At 49.3% G+C, this 21,108-nt stretch overlaps 1 protein-coding gene across 3 annotated transcripts in view; it reads right to left on the bottom strand.

The window, feature by feature from the left end:
* Positions 1 to 21,108, bottom strand: part of WIPF3 (WAS/WASL interacting protein family member 3) — an 82,815-nt gene that overhangs the window by 9,771 nt on the left and 51,936 nt on the right. For all 3 annotated transcript variants that reach the window (XM_045052550.1, XM_045052552.1, XM_045052551.1), the window contains exons 3-7: positions 17,630 to 17,762; positions 15,442 to 15,573; positions 9,653 to 10,408; positions 6,570 to 6,719; positions 5,457 to 5,558 (exon numbers count right to left, since the gene is read on the bottom strand). In XM_045052550.1, the coding sequence (XP_044908485.1) occupies positions 5,457 to 5,558; positions 6,570 to 6,719; positions 9,653 to 10,408; positions 15,442 to 15,573; positions 17,630 to 17,762 (1,273 nt within the window). The remainder of the gene's footprint in view (positions 1 to 5,456; positions 5,559 to 6,569; positions 6,720 to 9,652; positions 10,409 to 15,441; positions 15,574 to 17,629; positions 17,763 to 21,108) is intronic.

Here is a 21,108-nt window from a genome sequence, read left to right as displayed (position 1 = left end):
AAATTTTTAATGTTTATTTTTAAGAGAGAGAGAGAGAGAGAGACATCATGAGCAGGGGAGGGGTAGAGAGAGAGGGAGACACAGAACCCGAAGCAGGCTCCAGTCTCTGAGCTGTCAGCACAGAGCCCAACGTGGGTTCAAACTCACGAACTGTGTAATCATGACCCGAGCCAAAGTTGGACACTCAACCGACCGAGCCACCCGGGCACCCCGGTAACTCTTTTAAAATAGGAACTGGATCATAACAAGGTACCACTTCACGACTGTTAGGATGGCTACTATCAAAAAAATAAATAAATAAGTAGAACAAAACACAACCCAGAAAATAACAAGTGTTAGCGAGGATGTGCTGGAGCCCTTGTGTGCTGTTGATGGGAATGTAAGATGGAAATCAATATGGTGGTTCCTCAGAAAATTAAAAAATAGAGTTACCACATGATCCAGCAATTCCTGGCATATACACAAAAGAATTGAAAGCAGGGACACAAAGAGGTATTTGTATATCCATGTTGACAGCAGCGTTATTCACAATAGCCAAAGGTGGAATCCACCCAAGTGTCCATGGATGGATGAATGGGTGAACACATGCCATACGTGCATACAATGGGATATTATTCAACCTTAGAAAGGCAGGGAATTCCGACAGATGGTACAAAGTGAATAACCTTGAGGACATGGTGCTAAATGAAAGAAGCCAGTCTCAAAAAGTCAAATATTAGAGGGTGCCACTTATATGAGGAACCGAGAGTAGTCCGATTTTAATGGGTTTACTGGGTACGAAGCTTCAGGTTTGCAGGATGGAAGGAGGTCTGGAGATGGGTTGCACAACAATGTGAACATACTTAATGCTGTTGAACTGTACACTCAGAAGTGGTTAAGATGGAAAATTTCATGTTTTGTATTTTCAAACCATGAAAGTTAAAAAAAAAAAGGAGTTGAGATGTAAGCAAATTTCTTTTCTTTTTTTTTTTTAACGTTTATTTATTTTTGAGACAGAGAGAGACAGAGCATGAACGGGGGAGGGGCAGAGAGAGAGGGAGACACAGAAACTGAAACAGGCTCCAGGCTCTGAGCCGGCAGCCCAGAGCCCGACTCGGGGCCCGAACTCGCGGACCGTGAGATCGTGACCTGAGCTGAAGTCGGACGCTTAACCGACTGAGCCACCCAGGCGCCCCGAGATGTAAGCAAATTTCTAACCAGCCACTTTCCCACTGACATGACTGCTGGGAACGCCAGACTGAAATGTTGGGTTAGGTGTCTGCCTCTCCTCCCTTTCTCCATCAGAATGTGAATTTCTTGAGGGCGTGGCGGGGGATCATTTATCTGAATCTCTCTAGTGGGTAAGGGCCTCAGTAGGTATTGATCAATATAATGATAACTTCACTCTTTCTATCAACACTATGTTAATAAGCATTTGTGACCTACGCAATTTCCCCCAGAGATCCCTCCTGATGGCTTATTTTTTCTTACTTTCTTCTTATTGCACGAAAATGCACATAACGTAAAATTTGCCACTGATGGCCTTTCGTACCTTCACGATGTTGTGCAACCGTCACCTCTGTCTAGATTCAGGACAGATTCATCATCCCCAAAGCAAACCCATACCCATGAGCAGTCATTCCCCGTTCTTCATACCCCCAGCCCTTGGCAACTGCTAAATCTACGTTCTGTCTCTAAGGGTCTGCCTGTCTTGGGTATGTCACACAAATGGAATCATACAGTATGTGGCCTTTTGTGTCTGGATTCTTTCCCTCATCATGACGTGTTCAAGGTTCATCCGGGTTGTGGAATCTATGGCACCTCATTTCCTTTTAGTGTCGAATAGCATTCCATTGTATGGCTATATACTTTCTTTGTCCATGCATCAGCTGATGGACATTGGGATGTTTCTCTCTTTTGGCTATTGCGAATAGTGCTGCTGTGAATGTGTGTAGGAGGTCTTGTCTGAACCCAGATCTTTTCACTGTATACCCAGGAAAGGAGTTGCTGGGTCCTATGGTAATTACATGATTAGCTTATCGAGGAACCTAATGCATTAAAGACATTTTTTAGTGTTTATTTTATTTATTTTGAGAGAGAGAAAGAGAGAGAGAAGGAGAGACAGAGAGAGAATGCAAGCAGGGGAGGGGCAGAGAGAGAGAGAGGAAGAGAGAGCATCCCAGGCAGGCTCCATGCTGTCAGTGGGGAGCCCAGTGTGGGGCTCGAACTCACAAACCACGAGATCATGCCCTGAGCCGCAACCAAGAGTCAGACGCTTAACTGACTGAACCACCCAGGGGCCCGCTAATGCATTTTGAGAACGTTAAAAAAATTAGGTAAAATCACCCTGTCAAAGGAAGAAAACAGCTAACACCTTGCAGGGCGGAGACAGTGAAGAGAACAGGTAGAAAAGCTAAGCATTAGGGGATCTGTGGGCTGTGTGTGTGTCAGGAGCAGAGAGAGAAAGCGAGCAAGCGGGAGGAGACAAAGCCAGAATTGCTACAAAAGAGTGTGAAACAGAACCAACACCGTCCCCCAGGCATGAAGAACGCGAATCTCGGGGAACCAGGTCAATGGGGAGAAGGAAGAAAGCTGTAAGGAGAGATGTAACCAGACAGGCATGAACTGTATCAGACTCACACTGATAGAATTAACAAGGTTCTACCCTACCGCTCCCAGGGATGGCAGGAACATGCTAATTTAATTGTGCTAGGAAGCCACGGGAGTATTTTATGCCGGTCAATGCCTCATCAACCTAAAACCATATTTTATTTTTGAAGTTGCAAATACTCTTTCTGGTCTGTGGGATGTCAGTTCGCCTTCTTTCTCGTTTCCTCTTTTTTTTTTTTTTTTAACTGCTTCTTCCTGAGCCTCAGATTATCTTTTTTTTTTTTTTAATTTTTTTTTTTCAACGTTTATTTTTGGGACAGAGAGAGACAGAGCATGAACGGGGGAGGGGCAGAGAGAGAGGGAGACACAGAATCGGAAACAGGCTCCAGGCTCCGAGCCATCAGCCCAGAGCCTGACGCGGGGCTCGAACTCACGGACCGCGAGATTGTGACCTGGCTGAAGTCGGACGCTCAACCGACTGCGCCACCCAGGCGCCCCCAGATTATCTTTTTGTGCGTGGGCACTGATTTGACCCTCTCTCTGAGATGAGAGGAACGCAGTGCAGACTGCCAGCTGTGTCCTCCTGTGGTGGCTTCTCTTCCATTCTCAGGGAGGAGACTGGGCACCCTGGGCTCAAAAGTACGGCTAACTTTAGAACTTGCTGAGTCTGAAGGTCGAAGGACTGCCCAGCACGCTACTGAGAAAGGCCGCATAAAAGAAGGAGATTTCGAAGAATCCGCTTTTCTGGAACAATTTAGTGCAGCGATCAGCGAAGCATGGCCGGCAGACCAAATCCAGCCAGCACCTGTTTTTGTTAATAAAGTTTTATTGGGAGACAGCCGTGCCCATCCATTTATGTGTGGTCCGTGGCTCTTTTCAGGTCAAAATAGCAGGACCGAGTCGTGACCAAGAACGCGTGGCCTGCAGAGCCTCAAATATGTCGTTTCTGGCCCTTTAGAGAAAATGTTTGCTGACCTCTGGTTTAGGGTAGGGGCCACGTGTCACATTCACGTGTTACAGTCCGGGTATAACAAAGAACGGTGGGATTTGGGGCAGGAAGGTGGCCGGTGAGCAAACCCTTGCTTAGGGAAAGGAAATGAGCCTTGTACTGACTTCATCTTTGGCCCTCCATTCTGTCCTGCTCTTCTCTTCCTCCTCTTTCTCTTTAAGTTCACAGCAGTAGACTTTACATATTATTTAAAAAGCACACAAGGCGGGGCGCCTGGGTGGCGCAGTCGGTTAAGCGTCCGACTTCAGCCCGGGTCACGATCTCGCGGTCCGTGAGTTCGAGCCCCGCGTCGGGCTCTGGGCTGATGGCTCGGAGCCTGGAGCCTGTTTCCGATTCTGTGTCTCCCTCTCTCTCTGCCCCTCCCCCGTTCATGCTCTGTCTCTCTCTGTCCCCAAAAAAATAAACGTTGAAAAAAAAAATTAAAAAAAAAAAAAAAAGCACACAAGGCCACTTCTGTCTAAATGTGCAATCCCACAGGCCAGCAGAAAAAGACCTGCCCAGGCTGATTCCAAGGGCACAGGGGACCTGTGACCTGAGCAGGGCACAGGCTCGAGCTCCCTGGTCTGCCTGCAGGGAGATGAACGCTGGAGAAGAGCCTTTGCCAAAAGTTCCTCTGAAGGAAGAGGTCAAAGCGCCCAGTTCACGGTCTTGGGCTAACCCAGGACACTGACGGTTTTCCATGCTAGTCTACAGATGTCTGGGATTGGGGGCCTCACCCATGCTGTGGGGTGGGAAACATATGATCCTTACCCCATGTTGCCATCTCTGTCCCCTCTTACCAGCTCCTGCCCAGTCGGATTGGCTCAGCACTGGACCAGGTCTGGCTCATATTTTTTTTTTTTAATTTTTTTTTTCAACGTTTATTTATTTTTGGGACAGAGAGAGACAGAGCATGAACGGGGGAGGGGCAGAGAGAGAGGGAGACACAGAATCGGAAACAGGCTCCAGGCTCTGAGCCATCAGCCCAGAGCCTGACACGGGGCTCGAACTCACGGACCGCGAGATCGTGACCTGGCTGAAGTCGGACGCTTAACCGACTGCGCCACCCAGGCGCCCCGGGGTCTGGCTCATATTAACTGACAGGCAGCATCACTGTGTGGTTCACAACCCATCTTGCTTTTCTTGGCTTCCTGTTTTCCTAAAGTACTTGCCTCCCTGCCCTTTTGGCCCTGAGGGGCAGGCCAGACTCTTTCTCTTCCACTCTTCGGGCTAAACAGGTAAGCAGAGTGCAGGCTTCTCCTTGGAGGCTGTCCACACGATGAAATTGGGAGAAGGCAGTTTCTCCCCAGGCTGAGATTTTTCAGCCTTGGCTGGACATTGGAATCACCTGGCAACTTTCAAAAAAATGGACACCTGGATCCCACCCTGCATATTTTGATTTAGTTGGTGTGGGTGCGGTCTGGCCGTTGGGATTTTTAAAAGCTCTCTGGGTTGTTCTAATGTGTATTCAAGGTTGAGAATCATTGACCTAAGGACATTCCCCATTTCACAGTCTGCTAGAGTTCTGAATTGGGGTTTTTAAGAATCTTCTCTAGTTATTAATACAAAGCTCCTGTGTCCCACTTTGCTGTTGTCTCGGGGTGTTCAGCTCCCTCGTCAAAAGCCCTAAGGCGGGGAGGGACAAGTGGTGAATCTAGGCACTCAAATCCGAAGCCAAACAATCAATGCTGGAATAAAAAGCTTCTAAATGAATCCTTGGGGGCCAGGAAATGTTCTGACACTTCCAGAAGCATGGATAGCACTGTACCCTTGAGTAGTGAAATCATGACGTCATCCCTTAGGCAGCCTGTAGCCCATCAGTCACGCTAAGCACTTAATTCTGGGTATAAACCAAGAGGCTTCCCAAGGTGGTACTTACTTCTGGGGATCTTGCTGGGGTAACTCTTCTGGCTCGGTTTATACTCATCTGGAGGAGGAAAGTCTTCCACAGTATGAAACGTGAATTTCGACTCAAAGTCATCTGCCCACGTGGAAAACAGCAAAATTACTCTAGTGATTGTGATGACCCAAGTTTTGAAAATTTCCAGGAGCACACAGGTTTGCCTGCCCAGTGCAAGGGTTTTAACGGCTGGGCGATTGCCCCCTAAGACACCCATCTACCTCTCCGTGTTTGCTGTTTAGCTCGGACAAGGGGAATCAGGAAAAGCGAGGTCAACAGACTCTCCCTGATCACCCACTCCGGGTTGCTTTGACCAACATCTTAAGGAAGCTTCTAAAGGCAGAAGTGCCACAGGGCTATCGAGGGTCCAGAGTCAGAGGTGGGGAACGTGACAGCAACACGGCACCAGCAGAGTCCCTGTGGCCTGAAGCTACCCCCTGAGCCCCTGGGGAGGCCTTTGTTTGGGAGGGGCGAGCAGAACAGGAGTCCGCAGCCCGGCTGGTGGGAAGGAGCACAGCCTGTGTCTAGTCGGGGATGCGGGCTCCCCAGGCGGGGACGCGGGCTCCCCAAAGTGAACAGGATTTTCCCTGAGCTCCTGACTGCAAGAGGACAGGTGGCGTTCAGCCCTTTCATGAGCTGAGTCCCTGCTTTGTGATCTAGGCTTTGTATCTGAGCCCAGAGAACCTTCCTTCCTATGTCCAAATTTTTGCCCTACCTCTCCCTCTGTCTAGTGGGCCTTCTATTCGTTCTTTCGCCGTTTCCAGATCACTCTATTCTTTTTTAATCCAATATGCCTGGATTTCTCCGTGGAGACAGACACATACACGCAGACACGCGCAGCTTAAATGTCGGTATTCTTCCCTCTTTCTCATCTCAGACAGACGGTTAGAGGAATGGGCTCTGGAACCTCCCAGAAAGCCTCGCGAGAAACCCTATTTCACCCAACCTGTGGGCTGTTTTGTGCTAGAATGAGCTCCTGCTTGCACCCTGAAGCATGCACCCTGAAATGGTGGGCCGGCAAACCCCCTCCAGGGGCCAGGGAAGCCCCTTCCTCGCTGGCAGCCAGCACGGGCCGAGGGCGGGCCCACTTACCGATGATATGCAGGCTTCCGTTCCACAGCTGACCTCCCGGCTGCGGTGTCGGGGTCCAGGCTGGGGCCTGCTGGCTTCTGCTGGAAAGCTCCGTGGTGGGTGACCTCGCAGGCGGTGCTGGGGGTGGATTTAGCTTTCCCCCACTGGTCCCTTATAGAGAATTCAGAGACAGGAATGGCAGAGGCTATAACTTTCGGTGGGAGGTGAGGCGCTGAGATCTCTGGATGTAGTATGCTACGGTGAATGAAAAGGCAGCCTCTGGAGCCAAACTGCTCGGGACCGAATTCCAGTTCTCTTGCAGGGATAATGACACAGCATCCTTGCGCCTCAGTTTCCTCAACCGTGAAATGGGGATAACAGTACACCCACCTTCTAGGCTTGATGAGAGGGTTGAATGAGTGAAGTCAACTGGCGTGTAGGAAGGGCTCAATAAATGTTAGCTGCTGTGGCAATGTTAATGGTGACAACAACCTTCAGTACCAGACGGCACCGTTCAAAGAAGGGGAAACCATTGCCCAGTCCGAAGAAAGGGAGGGACTGTCTGTGGGTGAGGTGCAGAGGGAGGTGGGACGAACAAGCTGTCGGGGCTTGCTCCTATCCCCGGGGTTCTGCTCGCGGGGGTTCCCCTGCACGGCAGACACTCTTTCTCCTTCCAGTCAATATCTAAATCCACCCCACCCGCCAGGGCCCAACTCAAGTCCCACCTCCGTCACCAGGCCCTGATGATGCCTGTGGGAGGCTCGCTCTCCCTTGTCAGTACTCTGTGGAATGACTCATTGGCAATTAAGAAGGAGCACGTCAGTGTGGGTGTTCTACTCTTCACCTATTGAAACGAGGACCACCACACCGCTATTACCTGTGACAAAATGCCCACGATTACAACCTCCTTCTCTGCCCCCCAGTTGGCCTGAGGCAGAAATTGCCCTCATTTTGTTCGTGGAAAACTAAGTTTCACATCCAAAGACACAAGGAGACGGGCCAGAACAGCATCTGCTCCTGGCCTGGGGCTTACCACCCCGGTCTTCCTTTTCTCAGAATCAGGACCCACTAGGATTTACTGGCTCCCGTAAGCAGACTAAAGGGGTGAAGGGGCTATGGTGGCTGCTGACTCCTCTTCTGGAGGAAAAACTGTCCCTTCCTATGGTAAGGAGATGACGCAGTGAGCCCCTGCTCTACACAATGCACCTCAGGCACATTCTCTCACTGAATATGCGTAACGATCCTCCATGAAAGGTGTTATCTCCATTTGCCGCCCCCCCACACACCCCCACATAAAAGCAAGGTTCAAAACATTTAAAAACTGGCAAGAGGTTACACAGGAGTGGATGGGGAGGCCAGGTTGAATTCAGATGTCTCTGAATCTAAGGCATTGTTGTTTTCACCATCCCATGAACGAATCATGGGCAGCTGTCTCACTACTAGGAATGCTGGCCTTATGGTGACCACTCAGTTGAAAACAGAATGCCTCAAACCTTCTCTCTCATGACCAAGAGACTTACACATACGCTTGCCCTGGGGCGCCTGGGTGGCTCAGTGGGTTAAGCGTCCAACTCTTGGTTTCGTCTCAGGTCATGATCTCAAGGTTCCAAGAAGTCGAGCTTAGGCTCCTCTGCCCCTCCCCTCCCCTCAGAACACATAAATAAACTTAAAAAAAAAAAAAAACATATTCTTGCCCTTTGTATCAGGAATTCCTTACCAGGAACCTGTCTTTTCAAAATATACAAAAGGTAGGTGGCAATTGCTACAAAAGTATGTCCTGCAATACTATTTACGATAAAAATATAGAAAAATCTAGAAAAAAATAGAATCAACTTCATGCTAGAAATCTGGTCTATACCGCTGATCATATCAATATGCTTCTGAGTAAACTTCAATGGTTTGACAAGACTGCTTTCGATGGAACATTAAACAGAAAGAGAAGAGAAGTATTTGAATCATATATATTCAAAATAGTATTAACTTTGTAAATACGTAGACATACTCAGAAAAACAAAAATGATGGGAAGTGCACGGAAATGGGACAGCTTTTATTTCTGGGTGATGTTATTTTGGTGATTTCAGTTGCTTTCTACTTGCTCTACAATGAGCTTGTATTCTTTCTACTTCGAGGAAACACATTTCAGAAAGCTTCTGCATCAAAAGATTTTCTTAAAGGCCGAGGAATATGTATGCGTGCGTGTGGATGTGTGTTGGCGTGTGTATGTGGATGGTGTTTATGAGCACGTGTGTATGTGTGCGCATGTGTGGGTACGTGTGTATGCTTTCCATTCAGAAGGACACCAGAGGTGAATGAAGCCTCCCCCGTAGCTGGACATCAGTTAAAGGTACGCATACTCAATCTAACACCCTCTCTGTTAGATATGCGAAGGAATTGGTTTTACGATTTGGCTTGAAATGCAGACCTTTAGTTTTCGTGAGTCAGCACGAGAACGTGCCAGAAAGAAGGCGGAATGCTAATCCAGTCTGTGGAGGGCCAGTGCGGATTGTGGCTGGGGGCCAGCGTGTAATAACGCGGGCAGAAATTACAGCAGAGACCCGGCTCTGGAAACAAACTGCATCCACAGCCCCCTCCACCGCAGAGAGGAGATGTGGGTAAATGAGCGATGAGAGTAAGAATAAAAAAACCCTTCTCTAGAGCTCAGTGTTGCCAGGCCCTGGTCCAACAATCACACAAGGTGGGAACTATTGCTATCCCCATTTAACAGATGAGGAGAAGAAAGCACAGAGAGGCTAAGGGATTGTTCAGGGTCACGCAGCTAGTAATTGCAAGGTGATTAAGGCCAGAATGCCTGGCGAGGGGTTTGCACGACCTTGGACAAATCTTTCAACCCCTCTCCCCCTTGGTTTCCTGTCTCTAACATGAATACAACATAAAGTCCCATACAGCAAGTTTCATCGTGCTCCGCGAGGGGCATTGATAGCTCGGTTCTAAAACAAAATCCTAAGAGTTAAGACATCTCAGGGTGTCCCCAAGTGGCTCCTAGAAGCAGGCCTCTGGCTGTGTCCCTAGCACCTCCATAATTACTGGCAGGGCTGGGTGATCCTCTGATATGGCCACCCTGGACCGGGACAGTGGTGCTCACCTGGGCCTCGTCCGGGCTTCTTCTTCTGCACGAACGTCTGGGATCCCGGAGGGGCTGGAGGTGTAGGCAAGGCTTGAACGCTGGACTTGGGTGGCTGGGCCTGGAAGCTGGGAGACTTGGGGGGCAGCGGGGGCGGGGCTTCACTGCTGTTGTTAGCTCCTGGCAAAGGAGGTGCAGGCACAGAGGACCTCGGGGTACAGGAGGCATAAAGAGGGGGTGGGGGTGGCGGGGGTGGTGGGGCGGGAGGCTCCCGCACATCCTGGGCGGGGCTGGTAGCATCTGCACTGAGCCCTGGATACCCACAAGGTGGGAGGAGGGGGAGTGGGGGTGGGATGGGTGGTAGGTGCAAGGGGGTTAGTTGAGGCTTCACTGCCTTGTCACTGAGAACGGAGGCCAGGGGAAGGGGGGGTGGAGTTGGGGGAGGGGGGGGGGGGGGGGGGGGGAGGTACGGAGGGGAGAGGGGGTACAGCCCCTGGGGGTTCCCTTTGGTGGGTGGGCCAGGTGGGGACACCAGCGGAGTTTTGGTGGGGGAGGAAGGGGGCAGGGGTGGGGGCAGGGGCGGAGGAGGTGGGGGTGGGGTAGGAGGCGGTGGGGCAGGCATGCTGGGGCGAGGAGGGACTGTCCTGGCAGCGCCATGCACCTCAGAGGCACTGCCTAGCCTGGGAGATGCAGGGGGGTTCAGCGGGCCACTGATAGTTTTGATAGGAAGCCGGGGAGAAGGCGCCCGGGAGCCAGGGGCCTGCCCTGTCTTGCCACCTGGAAGTAAACAAGCTCTGAGTTAGGTCAGCCACAGAGGACGGAGGAACCCGAGTGCGTGGGTGGCTGTGACAGATGCCGTCCAGCGTGATGGCAGCCAAATGCATGGTGGACGCTCTCTTCCTGCACGCTCAGGGGGAGACCTCAGGTGCGCAGCTGTCCCACGAGAGGGCTGGCTGGACCGGCCCCAAGGTCCTTGCAAGTGCCAGCCTTCCTGTTCCAGCCCATCTCTGCCCGCACCTGCCAAGGGCCCACGAGTCTCCCAGCCCAGGGCACAGGGCTGCTCTGACCCTCTCTGCCTTCCCTTACCTCAAGGCCACCCTCACACTCATTCACCGTTACCGACTGGGTCAATACAGTTGGGTACACAGCCTTTACATCCTAGTTTGGAACCTCAGCCGTACCAACCAGAAGCTCCTTGCTAGGGAGGTTTTCCTCATTTCCAGCATTTTGTGAACAAGGACTTCGGTTTTGCATCAAGACCAGAAGATCCATCATTCCTCGAATATATAAGTAACTCAGAAGTCAGTGGGAAGACACACAGCCTTGGGGATCCAGGTCCGATGACCTTGAACCTCCCAGTCCCACGGCTCTGGAATTTCAAAGCCTCTTTTTCCGAAGACATGTCCATTTCCAATGGGCTCTCGGTCTCCTGATCTCCTGGCTTCCTCACCGCACAGATCCACGAACCCCAACTTGAAACCCAATGCCTCTTTGGAAGTCAACAAACCTGGAGTAGCATGCTGCTCCCAGTGACGTGTGTTTGGCATACTTCATGGAAGACTGGGGTGGAGGTGCTCCCTAGGAGGGGCCTTGTCGCTCTCTGTGCGCCCTTTTGCTGTGCTTCTTACCCTTTTGTCCCTCACCGAGGACAAAAATGTTCCTCTCCTTGTTTAGTGCATGGAAATTCTGCAGCCACTGCTCTAATGTGTCTTTGGAGCATCACTGTCCACTCAGGAGGCTCGTTAAAATACTCCTCTAAGTAAATATAGTGCTCTCCCTAATGGAATTCTAGGGAAGCCATATTTTCCTATTCTTGCACCCCTGTAATTTACAACCCCCTTGAAAACATGTGGCGAACGCTTGAAAAGATGGTTGCTTCTCAGACAGCTTCCTGGGTGTTGCAGAATAGGAAACACAGCTGCCGAATCAGATTATAAACCCCAGCATCTGGCAGCGGTTCGGAGCTTTCCTGCTGGTGCGTCCCCGGGTGTGTTCACCCAACCAGGTGCAAGATGGTACCCCAACGCACTTGACCCCAAAAGCCAGGCCATTCAAAGCAAGGTGTGGTGGCGGCGACGCTGGGGCTGAAACTCGGTGGGCAGGATGACAGTATCGGGCTTTCCAAAAGGATGGTGACCCTCCTCTGGCTACGATGTGACAGTTACCCGGGCAGCACTACTTTTTACAAGTCTCAGCTACAGGATGCTGCTCTGAAGGCAGGGTGGTGGTGCCATTATTCCTCTGCTGAGGATTTCCTTTGGGGGTGGTTCTGGAAGAGACAATGTCTTCGCACGGAGGCATCCACCCTGGCTGACTGGATCCCCTCGGGGCGTGAGGCAGGCACCGCCATAACACCCGGCTGACGGTGGCCAGGAGTGAAGTCTTTCGCCTGGCCTTTCCAAGGACAGGACCTACCACCCCCTGAGATTCTAACATTAGACATTTCATGTGAGGTCTAAGGCAGATGTCAGGCTCAGGGATTCCTGCCTTCAAGGTCTTAAGCCTGTTCCCATAGCACACAGAGATGAAGACAGAGGACCAAGGCAGGTCCCTAACCAGGCCGAGGCCTCCCTATATGTCTGCTTGCTCCCTGAACTTTAAAGGAATAGCAAGTTTGAGGAGGAGCAGATTCAGCCGCTGAGTAACCAATCCTGACTTTCTAAGTGACTAAGGACACCATGTCTCCAAGATTCAGAAACGCTCAGAATGAGTCAGTTAACAACACAGGAGCCTCTGCTGACTAAGCGGCCAGGCGAATGAGACGTGGGCAAACCTATCTTTATTGTGACACGAACAGCAGAGGCAAGGAAGGCACAAATCCTCATTCGGCTTATGCTCATGCCCACTCCAGGATGAAGCAGACAGCTGGCAGCACACGTGTAAGGTGAGGCCCCCAGGAGAGAGGAATTAGCCTGCGTGCAGGCCAGGAAGCCAGGTAGCAGGGGGCCCGTGGAGAGAGCCAAGGGGAGTAAGTGCCAAGGGAAGGAAGGAGGAGGTTTTCCTTCATAACATAGACGTTAACCCTGGAAATCCAAACAGAAACACAAAAGGAGGCCACAAAGCGGGTGGGGAAAGGCCAGCTGGAGTGCATCTAGAGCCTGGGGGGTTATCAAAAGATGAAATATGTTTTGGGGCACCCGGGCGGCTCAGTCGGTTGAGCTTCCGACTTCGGCTCGGATCATGATCTCACGGTCTGTGAGTTCGAGCCCCGCGTCGGGCTCCGTGCTGACCGCTCAGAGCTTGGAGCCTGCTTCGGATTCTGTGTCTCCCTCTCTCTCTGCCCCTTGCCTGCTCATGCTCTGTCTCTCTCTGTCTCAGAAATAAATAAACATTAAAAAGCATAAATTTTAAACAGATGAAATATGTTTTCCTTCTTCAACCTGTGGGTGTTTCCAGAAGATCTCGGACTGCGTGGAAGTCTCATTACACGTTCCATAGTACCCAGTTTACTCATCCTATCTTATTTTAACGGCCACTCCTTCGGAGCGCTAAGCCAAGGCCACATTATGACTTTGGAAGACATTTTAGGGACGTGTTGCTATAAAGACAAATAGAATCTTTGACCCTAAAAGTGATTTTAAAAGAAATCCAAACATTTTCACGGACTCCCAAAAGTACTGTGAGCACTAGACTCTGTGCTTTCGGGGCCTCCTGGCTCTCTGCAACCATGCTACCTCCTTATACATTCCACTCAACAAATATTTACTGAACACCTACCATACATCAGGCATTTTTAAGGCAGTGCAAAGAAACACAGCTCCTGCCTTCACAGAGTTTATATTTAGAGGGAGACGACAGAAATAAACTAACGAGTAAATACATATCGGATGGTGAAAAGTAATACAAGAAAATTAAATCAGTGTAGAGGGGATATGGAGTCAGGGGGCGGGACTGATATTTTTTGTGGGCTGGATGCATAAAGCCTCACTGATAGGTTGATCAGGTGCCCCATGAGCAGAGACCTGAAGGATGGGAGAAAATGAGCCATGTGGACACCTGAGGAAGAGTGTTTCCGGTCAAGAGAGCAGTCAGTGCAAGGGCCCTGTGGCAACAGCATGCCTGGTGTGGGCAAGAACAGCAAGGAGGACAATGTGGCTGAAATGGAGGGCGTGTGCTAGCAAGAGCGGGAGGCAAGACCATGGAGAGGTGGCAGAGACTAGAGCCCTTCTCTCTGAATGGCCAGGAAGCTGATGGAAGTGTTTTGAGAGAGGAGAGCCATGGTCGGTCTTACTCTGACATGGCACCCAGCCCATGCATCTGTTTATTGTCTCTGTCTTTGAGATTCCATCCTGTAGCATGCATCATCGGTCACTTCATTATGGATTTCCATCTCCTCTACAGAAATCAATGCTTGTCTTCACAGAGTGGCTCAAACCCCACTCACTTGTGTCCTACAGGAGACAGGTAGGAATGGAGACGACCTGGCTTCCTTTGGCCGGTCCCTGTTAAACCTGACTGGGTATTTCTCCTATCTTTTCTTCTGTGAAGAGAAACTAGTGGACATTTTATACGCTACAGGATTTTTATTTGCTACCACTCAGGAATTTGGGAAAAGAAAGCGGCCTTGAGAAATGTCAACTCTCTTTGCCAAGCCCTTAGCAGAAAAGAGGAAATGAAATGGCTTCCAAGAGGGTTTCAATTGGACCTCAAAGCACCCTAGTGCCCTTATCTTTGCTGGACTTTATCAGTAGGTGACAGCAGCAAATGCACCTCCTTATGTCAAACAGCCACAGAGCCCCCCCCACCACCAGACAAAGGTTATTAGCAAAGCCACATGATAGAAGATTCTATGCCAGCAATGCTTGGGGCTTGATATTCCCTGATTAATGACATTCTTGGAGTTTATTTCAGCTTGCTGGCTAAAGAGAACAATAACAGGAAAAGTATTCCCATTACCCACAATAAATATATATTTGCCCAATTTTAATGCAATGCTTTCAAAACATCTGATATCCGCTAACACACAAATGGCTGCAGTAGACTGGTTGCAGAAATGGCCTTGCTTGTCCACTCCCTCCTGATTCTGTATTTTTGAAATGTGATTTTACAGATCCTGTCATCAAGAGGTGAAGGGTCTTTCTCCACCCTCGTTTCCGGGCCAGCCCTGTGGCTTGCTTTGGGTAAGAGGATGCGGTAGGAAGAGATATTGTGCCAATTCTCAGACTAAGTCTTAAGAGACTTTATATACTTCCGTCCTCTTTGTTGGAACCCTGCCACCGACGTGCACAAAATCCCAAATAGTCTGCTAGATACCGAGAGACTGTATGGATCAGTCAGGTCTGTCGTTTCAGCTGAGGCACCAAAGAACAAGAACTGTAAGATTAGCCAAAGCCAATTACCCAAGCTGGAGCTAGTAGAGGGGGCCCAGCTGAGACCACCCTAAATGGCCAACCACAGAACTATAAGCGAAATAAGTGGCTATTTAAAGCGCGTAAGTGTTAGGCTATTTTGTTACACAGCAATGCCTAACTGATACAATGACTCACATTACAGTGATGTCACTATGATTTTCTAACGCGATTTATACCCTTCATCCGTACTTTGCCGTCTGAGCCCCAGTCACAGCTTTGCGAAACACTACACACTATGGCAAACCATTCTTCAGTAATTACAAAGGGATGACTTACAAGACCCCTTGAGCATGATGCTTTGGATACTTTCAGTACGTGCTCCCCAATCCATGATCTACTGCTATACAACTTTTCACTAAAAACACGTCACCACCCTCCTGGCACGTGAGGACCGCCCTGTTGGTTCCACACGTTAAGGAGGGAAAGACCACGAGGCAGCCAGTCTGAACTGTCCCTTACCTGCTGCATCCCTCTGGCCTGCTGGACGCAACACTGGAAAGCCACCGGCAAACAGATCTCCCAGGGCTGGGGGTGTGCTTCCGCCTCGAGAGTTTGCAGAACCTCCTCCTTCTTTGTTGCCTCCCTTAGAACCTTGGCAGAGAAGAGGCAGGTGGATGAGGACTTGTGAGCAGAGCTGAGCCGCCAGTTGTCATCCCGGGCCCGTGGTCCAGCACCGCCTGGGGCAGCCCTCCAGCCTTCCCCTTCTAGTGGGCATCATTCCCAAACGCCCACTGCCCGGATGCCCCGCAGACTCCTGCAGCTCGTGCTGTCTGCTGTTCCCTCTGGACCTAACCACGCAACTGACCATCAGCAGCCGAGTACCCTGAAGAGTGGCCGAAACAAAGGGGCCTAAACGCCGCCATTCCGTAGATGCCGGCAGGGGAACCGGCAGCACCTTTCGAATGAGAACGCTCACACACTGCAGGCGTGGCGCCGGCCCTATTTTCAACTCGACGGTTGTTGTGGGAGGACCAGACAGAGAAAACCCAGAGATTGAGTTCAGCCCGTAATTTTAACTTCTTGTCCGCAGAGTCTGGCCCAGAATGGCAAGCAGGAAGTGAAGGTCTGCAACGATTTGTGCTTGGGCATTTTCCTTCTCTGTCTCCCTGGCTCTCACTCCCTGAGCCCCTTACCCTTCCCTGAATCTTTTCTTCTACAGGAGAGAAAGCTCGTGAAACCCTGGGGCACAGGGGTCACTAATTCCAGCCTTCCAGACCTGTGTGATGACCAACTGTGTACGATGAGAAGACGTTCGGCTGAGGGAAGAGTTCCTAGCAAGAAATGTTCAGAGCCTGCAGCTCACTTGCACAGAGAAATCAGGGCACAGTGCCCACTGGTGGATGAATGGGTTTAGATTATTCTGAGGATTCATATACATTTACCTATTCACTGGCATGATTAGGAACCGAGTGTTCCGATCAAATGGGTTTGTCTGGTAACTGGGCTTACCCAATTAGATGGCGGGTCCAACTGGAAACTAATTTTTATTGCAACTGCTGAAAGTACTCTAAAATAATTTGTCTATCCTTGTGTATTAACACATACAGTTACAGATACTAGATACAATTATACTTTTAGGACTATCCTTGGGGAATTACCATCACGTGCATCATTGAAAACTACATGAAGACATAATAAGAGACGACATTGGTGAATAGTTCCGCATGTATTATTTCAACCTTCAGCAATCTTGATGAAGAAAAGCAAAAAAGCAGGTATGATCATCTTCCCCCATCTTGTAGGTAAGCAGACTGAACCTCAGAGAAATCCCCAGATTTGCCGGGTAGCAGAATCAGGCCTCAGCCTGGATCATCTCTACTCTATACATAGAAAGCTGCAGTCATCTGACCCGAGGAGAGAATTCTGAGTACATCTTTCTCCTCGTGAAAACAAAAACGTGGCATATTTTAATGATGACACTTTAATTCTTCTCTCACTGAGTTTGAGGGCTATGAGGATGCAGGGTAGGTGATCTTTAGAGGTTATCTCACGGTCAATAAACGCAAAGTGAAATCGCCAGACAGTGGAATATTAGTCAACAGTAAAGCATTGGCACGTGCTATAGTACGGATGAACTTTGAAAACAGCGTGCTAAGTGAAGGAGCCAGTCACAAAAGGCCACAGAGTGTACGATTCCATTTATAGGAATAGCCCAAAGAGGCAAATCCATAGAGACAGAAAGTGGATTTAGTAGCTGCCAGGGATGGGGGGAGAGGCAGAATGGAAAGTGACTGCTAATGGGTGCGGGGTTTCCTTGTGGAGTGATGAAAACGTTCTGAAACGAGACAGGGGTGATGGCCGCAACCACACTGTGAATGCGTAAATGCCACGGAATTGGACGCTTTGGTGCTTAACACGGTGAATTTTATATTATGTGGATTTTGTCACGGTTAAAAAGAAGCTATCCCACCACGTTTTTGTTTGTGTAGCGTTTGAACAGGGGTAGAAGATACACCATGGATCATCTGCCGACCTGGAAAGGAAGCTCCAATTCTCTCACCCACGTGGCCTGTGCATTGAGCAAGTCTGCTATGGCCCAGAGTGGGTGCTGGGTAACTTCCCTGAGCAGGCCAGCGGTGCCTGGCTGAGCCTCCCATGGCCTGCCCTCGCCTCACAGCAGGCCTAGCTAGCCCCGCCGCTCACTCACTCTCAATTTGTGGGGCACTGCGGTCATTGATCTGTGTGACTTTCCGTAGGCGAGTTCCCTGCTGGATATCAGCCAACAGAGCGCTCCGACCTTTGGGGTCTGCCTTTCTCAAGCTGGAAGCGTCTGTACCCACCTGTAAGGGAATAAGAGGGATCCGATTAGAACCGCACGTAATAACACAATCCGCTGTTTGCTAGTATAACTTCCTGCGTCGGCTCCCTTCTGCCTGTAAACGTCTTTCGATTTGCACAGCTTCTGGGGGCTCTCTCTCTCTCTGCTGGATGGGATGCAGCCCAATTCATGGATCGCTGGATAAAATAAGATCTTTAGCATTTACTCTGTTGAATCTCGTTTTTTTTTTTTTTTTTTTTTTTTAAACACTTCCATTTTCGCGTGAGCTGACATGGTAGGGGTCTCCATGGGCTTGTAGAACCAGGGAGCACCAGAAAGAACATATGTAGGCTGGTGACAAATAAGAGGAGGGGTTGGGTTGTGCTGGAAGATAGAGTCCGGAGGAAACACGGTTAGAAGGTTTATACCATGTGAACCGAGATCTAGCTAAACATTTCTCAAAGCCAGAAATACTTCTTAGCTCTTGCTATTTGGGGGAGGCCATGTGTCTTCGGTGTTTGGCTTAAATAGCACCACTTCAGAGGCCTTTTTTGACCCCCCCCCCAATCTAAGCAAGGCCACCCAGTGTTCTAAGGGTACCCTATTCCTTTTTCCTCTGCTAACTTCTATCGCCTGACGTAAACCTATATCTGTCTCTCCTCGCGGAAAATTTCCATCTGTGGTTACGAGTTGAGGGTTCACCACCCCCAGAGGACTCTGTCAGGAAAAAGACCTTGTTCGTTTTGTTCACAAATTATTTCCAGAGGGTATAACAGGACCTGGCCACAGGTAGGCGCAGCGGCTACCAGACGAATGAATGAGCGCGTGAACTAGACCCAGGACGTAGAGTACATTGACCTTGCTTTCAAGGGCATTGTGGGCGTGCCAGGGAGACAGGGCACACATGCGTGCAATTAAGCCATGACATCGTAAACATATGATGCAAGTCCCACAGAGAGCAAGGTCACCGAGAGTTCAGAAGTGGCCATATTTGCCAGGCTGCAAAGGAAGGTAAGAGACCTTGAGATGGTCCTCGAAGTAGAGACAGGATTTACAAATCCTTGCTGTAGCCATTTTCCGTTCAGAAAAGGACAATCCAGCTTTGTTGGCTATTTAGTCAGAGACTCTCCAGTGTCACAGACTAGAAACAAAGGCAATTGTGGTTTTAGCTAAAATGTGCTGAGGGTGTATTTTCACTGGCTGCCTCTACTGCCCTGGTGATGTACCTTCCATGGGCTTTGAAGGACATAAGCTTCAAAGCTGGGTTCTTGCTGCCCGGAAACATGCTTTTTGAACCCTTGAAGGGCGGGGGCTCATGGACAATAGTCAGTAACAGAGCTGAGCAAGGGGCCCCAGCCCTGATGATACACGTTTTTAGAAAGCATTATTAATGCACACGTACAGCAGGGCATTTCTCACACAACATGCTTTTAAAGTCTATCAATAGAAACCATTACTCCATAAATCCTTTTAAACTGCCAAGTTTTGAAATCTTTTAGAGTTTCCTCTCATTTTATTTACAAGTAGTTCATGGCAGGAATAAAAGGCCAAGGGAAATATCATGACCCAGTCAAGAGGGTATGAAAACTTTTGCAAAAATCTAGCATCACAATCTCGACATGTATTATTTTCAGAGGTTAGGGAGAGAAAGTGCTTTGGAGCTTTATTCCTAGTTACAAGATAAATAACACAGTGCATTATAATGATAGTCATGGCTCAACTCAGGTGACAGCCTTGGGGACGGCAAGGGTTAGAACGGTGTGTTCTTCTGTTCAAAGAAGTAGCTGGACCCAGGAACAAACCTTGTCGCTAATAATCCCGCTGTGGGCGAGTGGGTCATCTTATATAATTTTTTTTTCAAATGTTTATCTTTGGGAGAGCTCAAGCTGGGGAGGGGCAGAGCAAGGGGGACAGAGGATCTGAAGTGGGCTCTGCCCTGACAAGCTGACAGCAGCTAGCCCGATGTGGGGCTCGAACTCATGTACCATGAGATCATGACCTGAGCCGAAGTTGGACGCTCAACCAACTGAGCCACCCAGGTGCCCCCGATCATCTCATCTAATTTAAACTTGATTTTTTAATTTATCACCAAAATGTATCCCCTACACCCTGATCTTGCCCATCCCAAACTTTTTAGGTGAGGGCTATGAAGAACATTAAGAGCCCTTGGGATAATGACTTTGAGTACCTACTTAGCACAGGCCTCAATATATTCTTGATGATTCCACATGCCAAGATTGTTTGATAAACATTTTCCAAGTCAGCAGGAGGACATGGCGAGTCACATCATGTTTACATGCTGCAGTTCAACTTGCGGGACTAAATGGAACATTCTTCTTTGACTTCTTGGCTTTCTTTCCTGCTGTACTGTCTACCCTGATGATTTTCCACTAGAGGGCTCTCCCTCCCCTGATATGGATATGGCATCAGTCCGTCCTCTCTGGTGAGGTCCAGAATGAATAACTTCAGGGCTAAGGGGACCATGTAGATTTAGTCTTCATGGGTTTTGCACAAAAGGACATCTAAGGACATATTCATTTGCACACTGAAAACTGTGTTACTCAGTGGCAGTCGTTTCTACGCCATCTGCAATATTTATTAGCAATTCAATCATAATTTGCTTCTTAAAAAACCCTATGAAGTCTTGTTACTGTGGTTACAGGGCACAGAAACAGAAAAGGCAAGATTTCCAAATATTCACTGGTTCTTTTATTCTATGCAAATCCTGGTTATTAGCAACTCACTAAAAATATAATCAACAGAGAGAAAGCCACTCCTGGACACTTGTCCTGTGACAAATATAGCCACCAAACATGTCTCCCTCGCCCCACGTGCATGTGCAAGGGTGCACGTGTGTGTACACACACACACACACACACACACACACACACACCCAAAACCAAAACATTCCTTCGATGTTTGCTGTTGTTCTTTCTTAACCTTGTTATTGAGTGTGGCAATTTGCTGAGTTCCACATAAACCTTTTGTGGACTCAGTTCCCCAGTAGTGAGCTCCAAATGGAATAGCGTGAACCCCAAAAAGATGCCACGTAGCAGAACAGCAATGCAAATTAGCCCATCCCGAGCCCTGCAAAGGCTGAAGAACCCAAGTGAGCCAGTAAGATCACAAAGACACAAACAAAGACAGTTCTGACCAAGCCAAGGTGGTGAAGTGTCTGTCCTCCCCTCTCGATAAATTATAAAAGCGTTTGCATGTCCCTTTGTCATCTCGGCAAATGAGTCCATCAGGTTCCAGTGGGGTTTGGGCGGGGGTGGAGGGATGGGGTGGGGGGTGGCAGTCCAGCCCAGATCAAAACCTTGAGCTGCATGTCCTGCTGTCGCTTTGCTGCCATATGCCATTACTGCATC

This window comes from Felis catus, chromosome A2, assembly GCF_018350175.1.
Source record: "Felis catus isolate Fca126 chromosome A2, F.catus_Fca126_mat1.0, whole genome shotgun sequence".
Lineage (NCBI taxonomy): Eukaryota > Metazoa > Chordata > Mammalia > Carnivora > Felidae > Felis > Felis catus.
The sequence above is the reverse complement of the archived record's forward strand: the minus strand, read 5'-3'. Positions and strand labels throughout refer to the sequence as shown.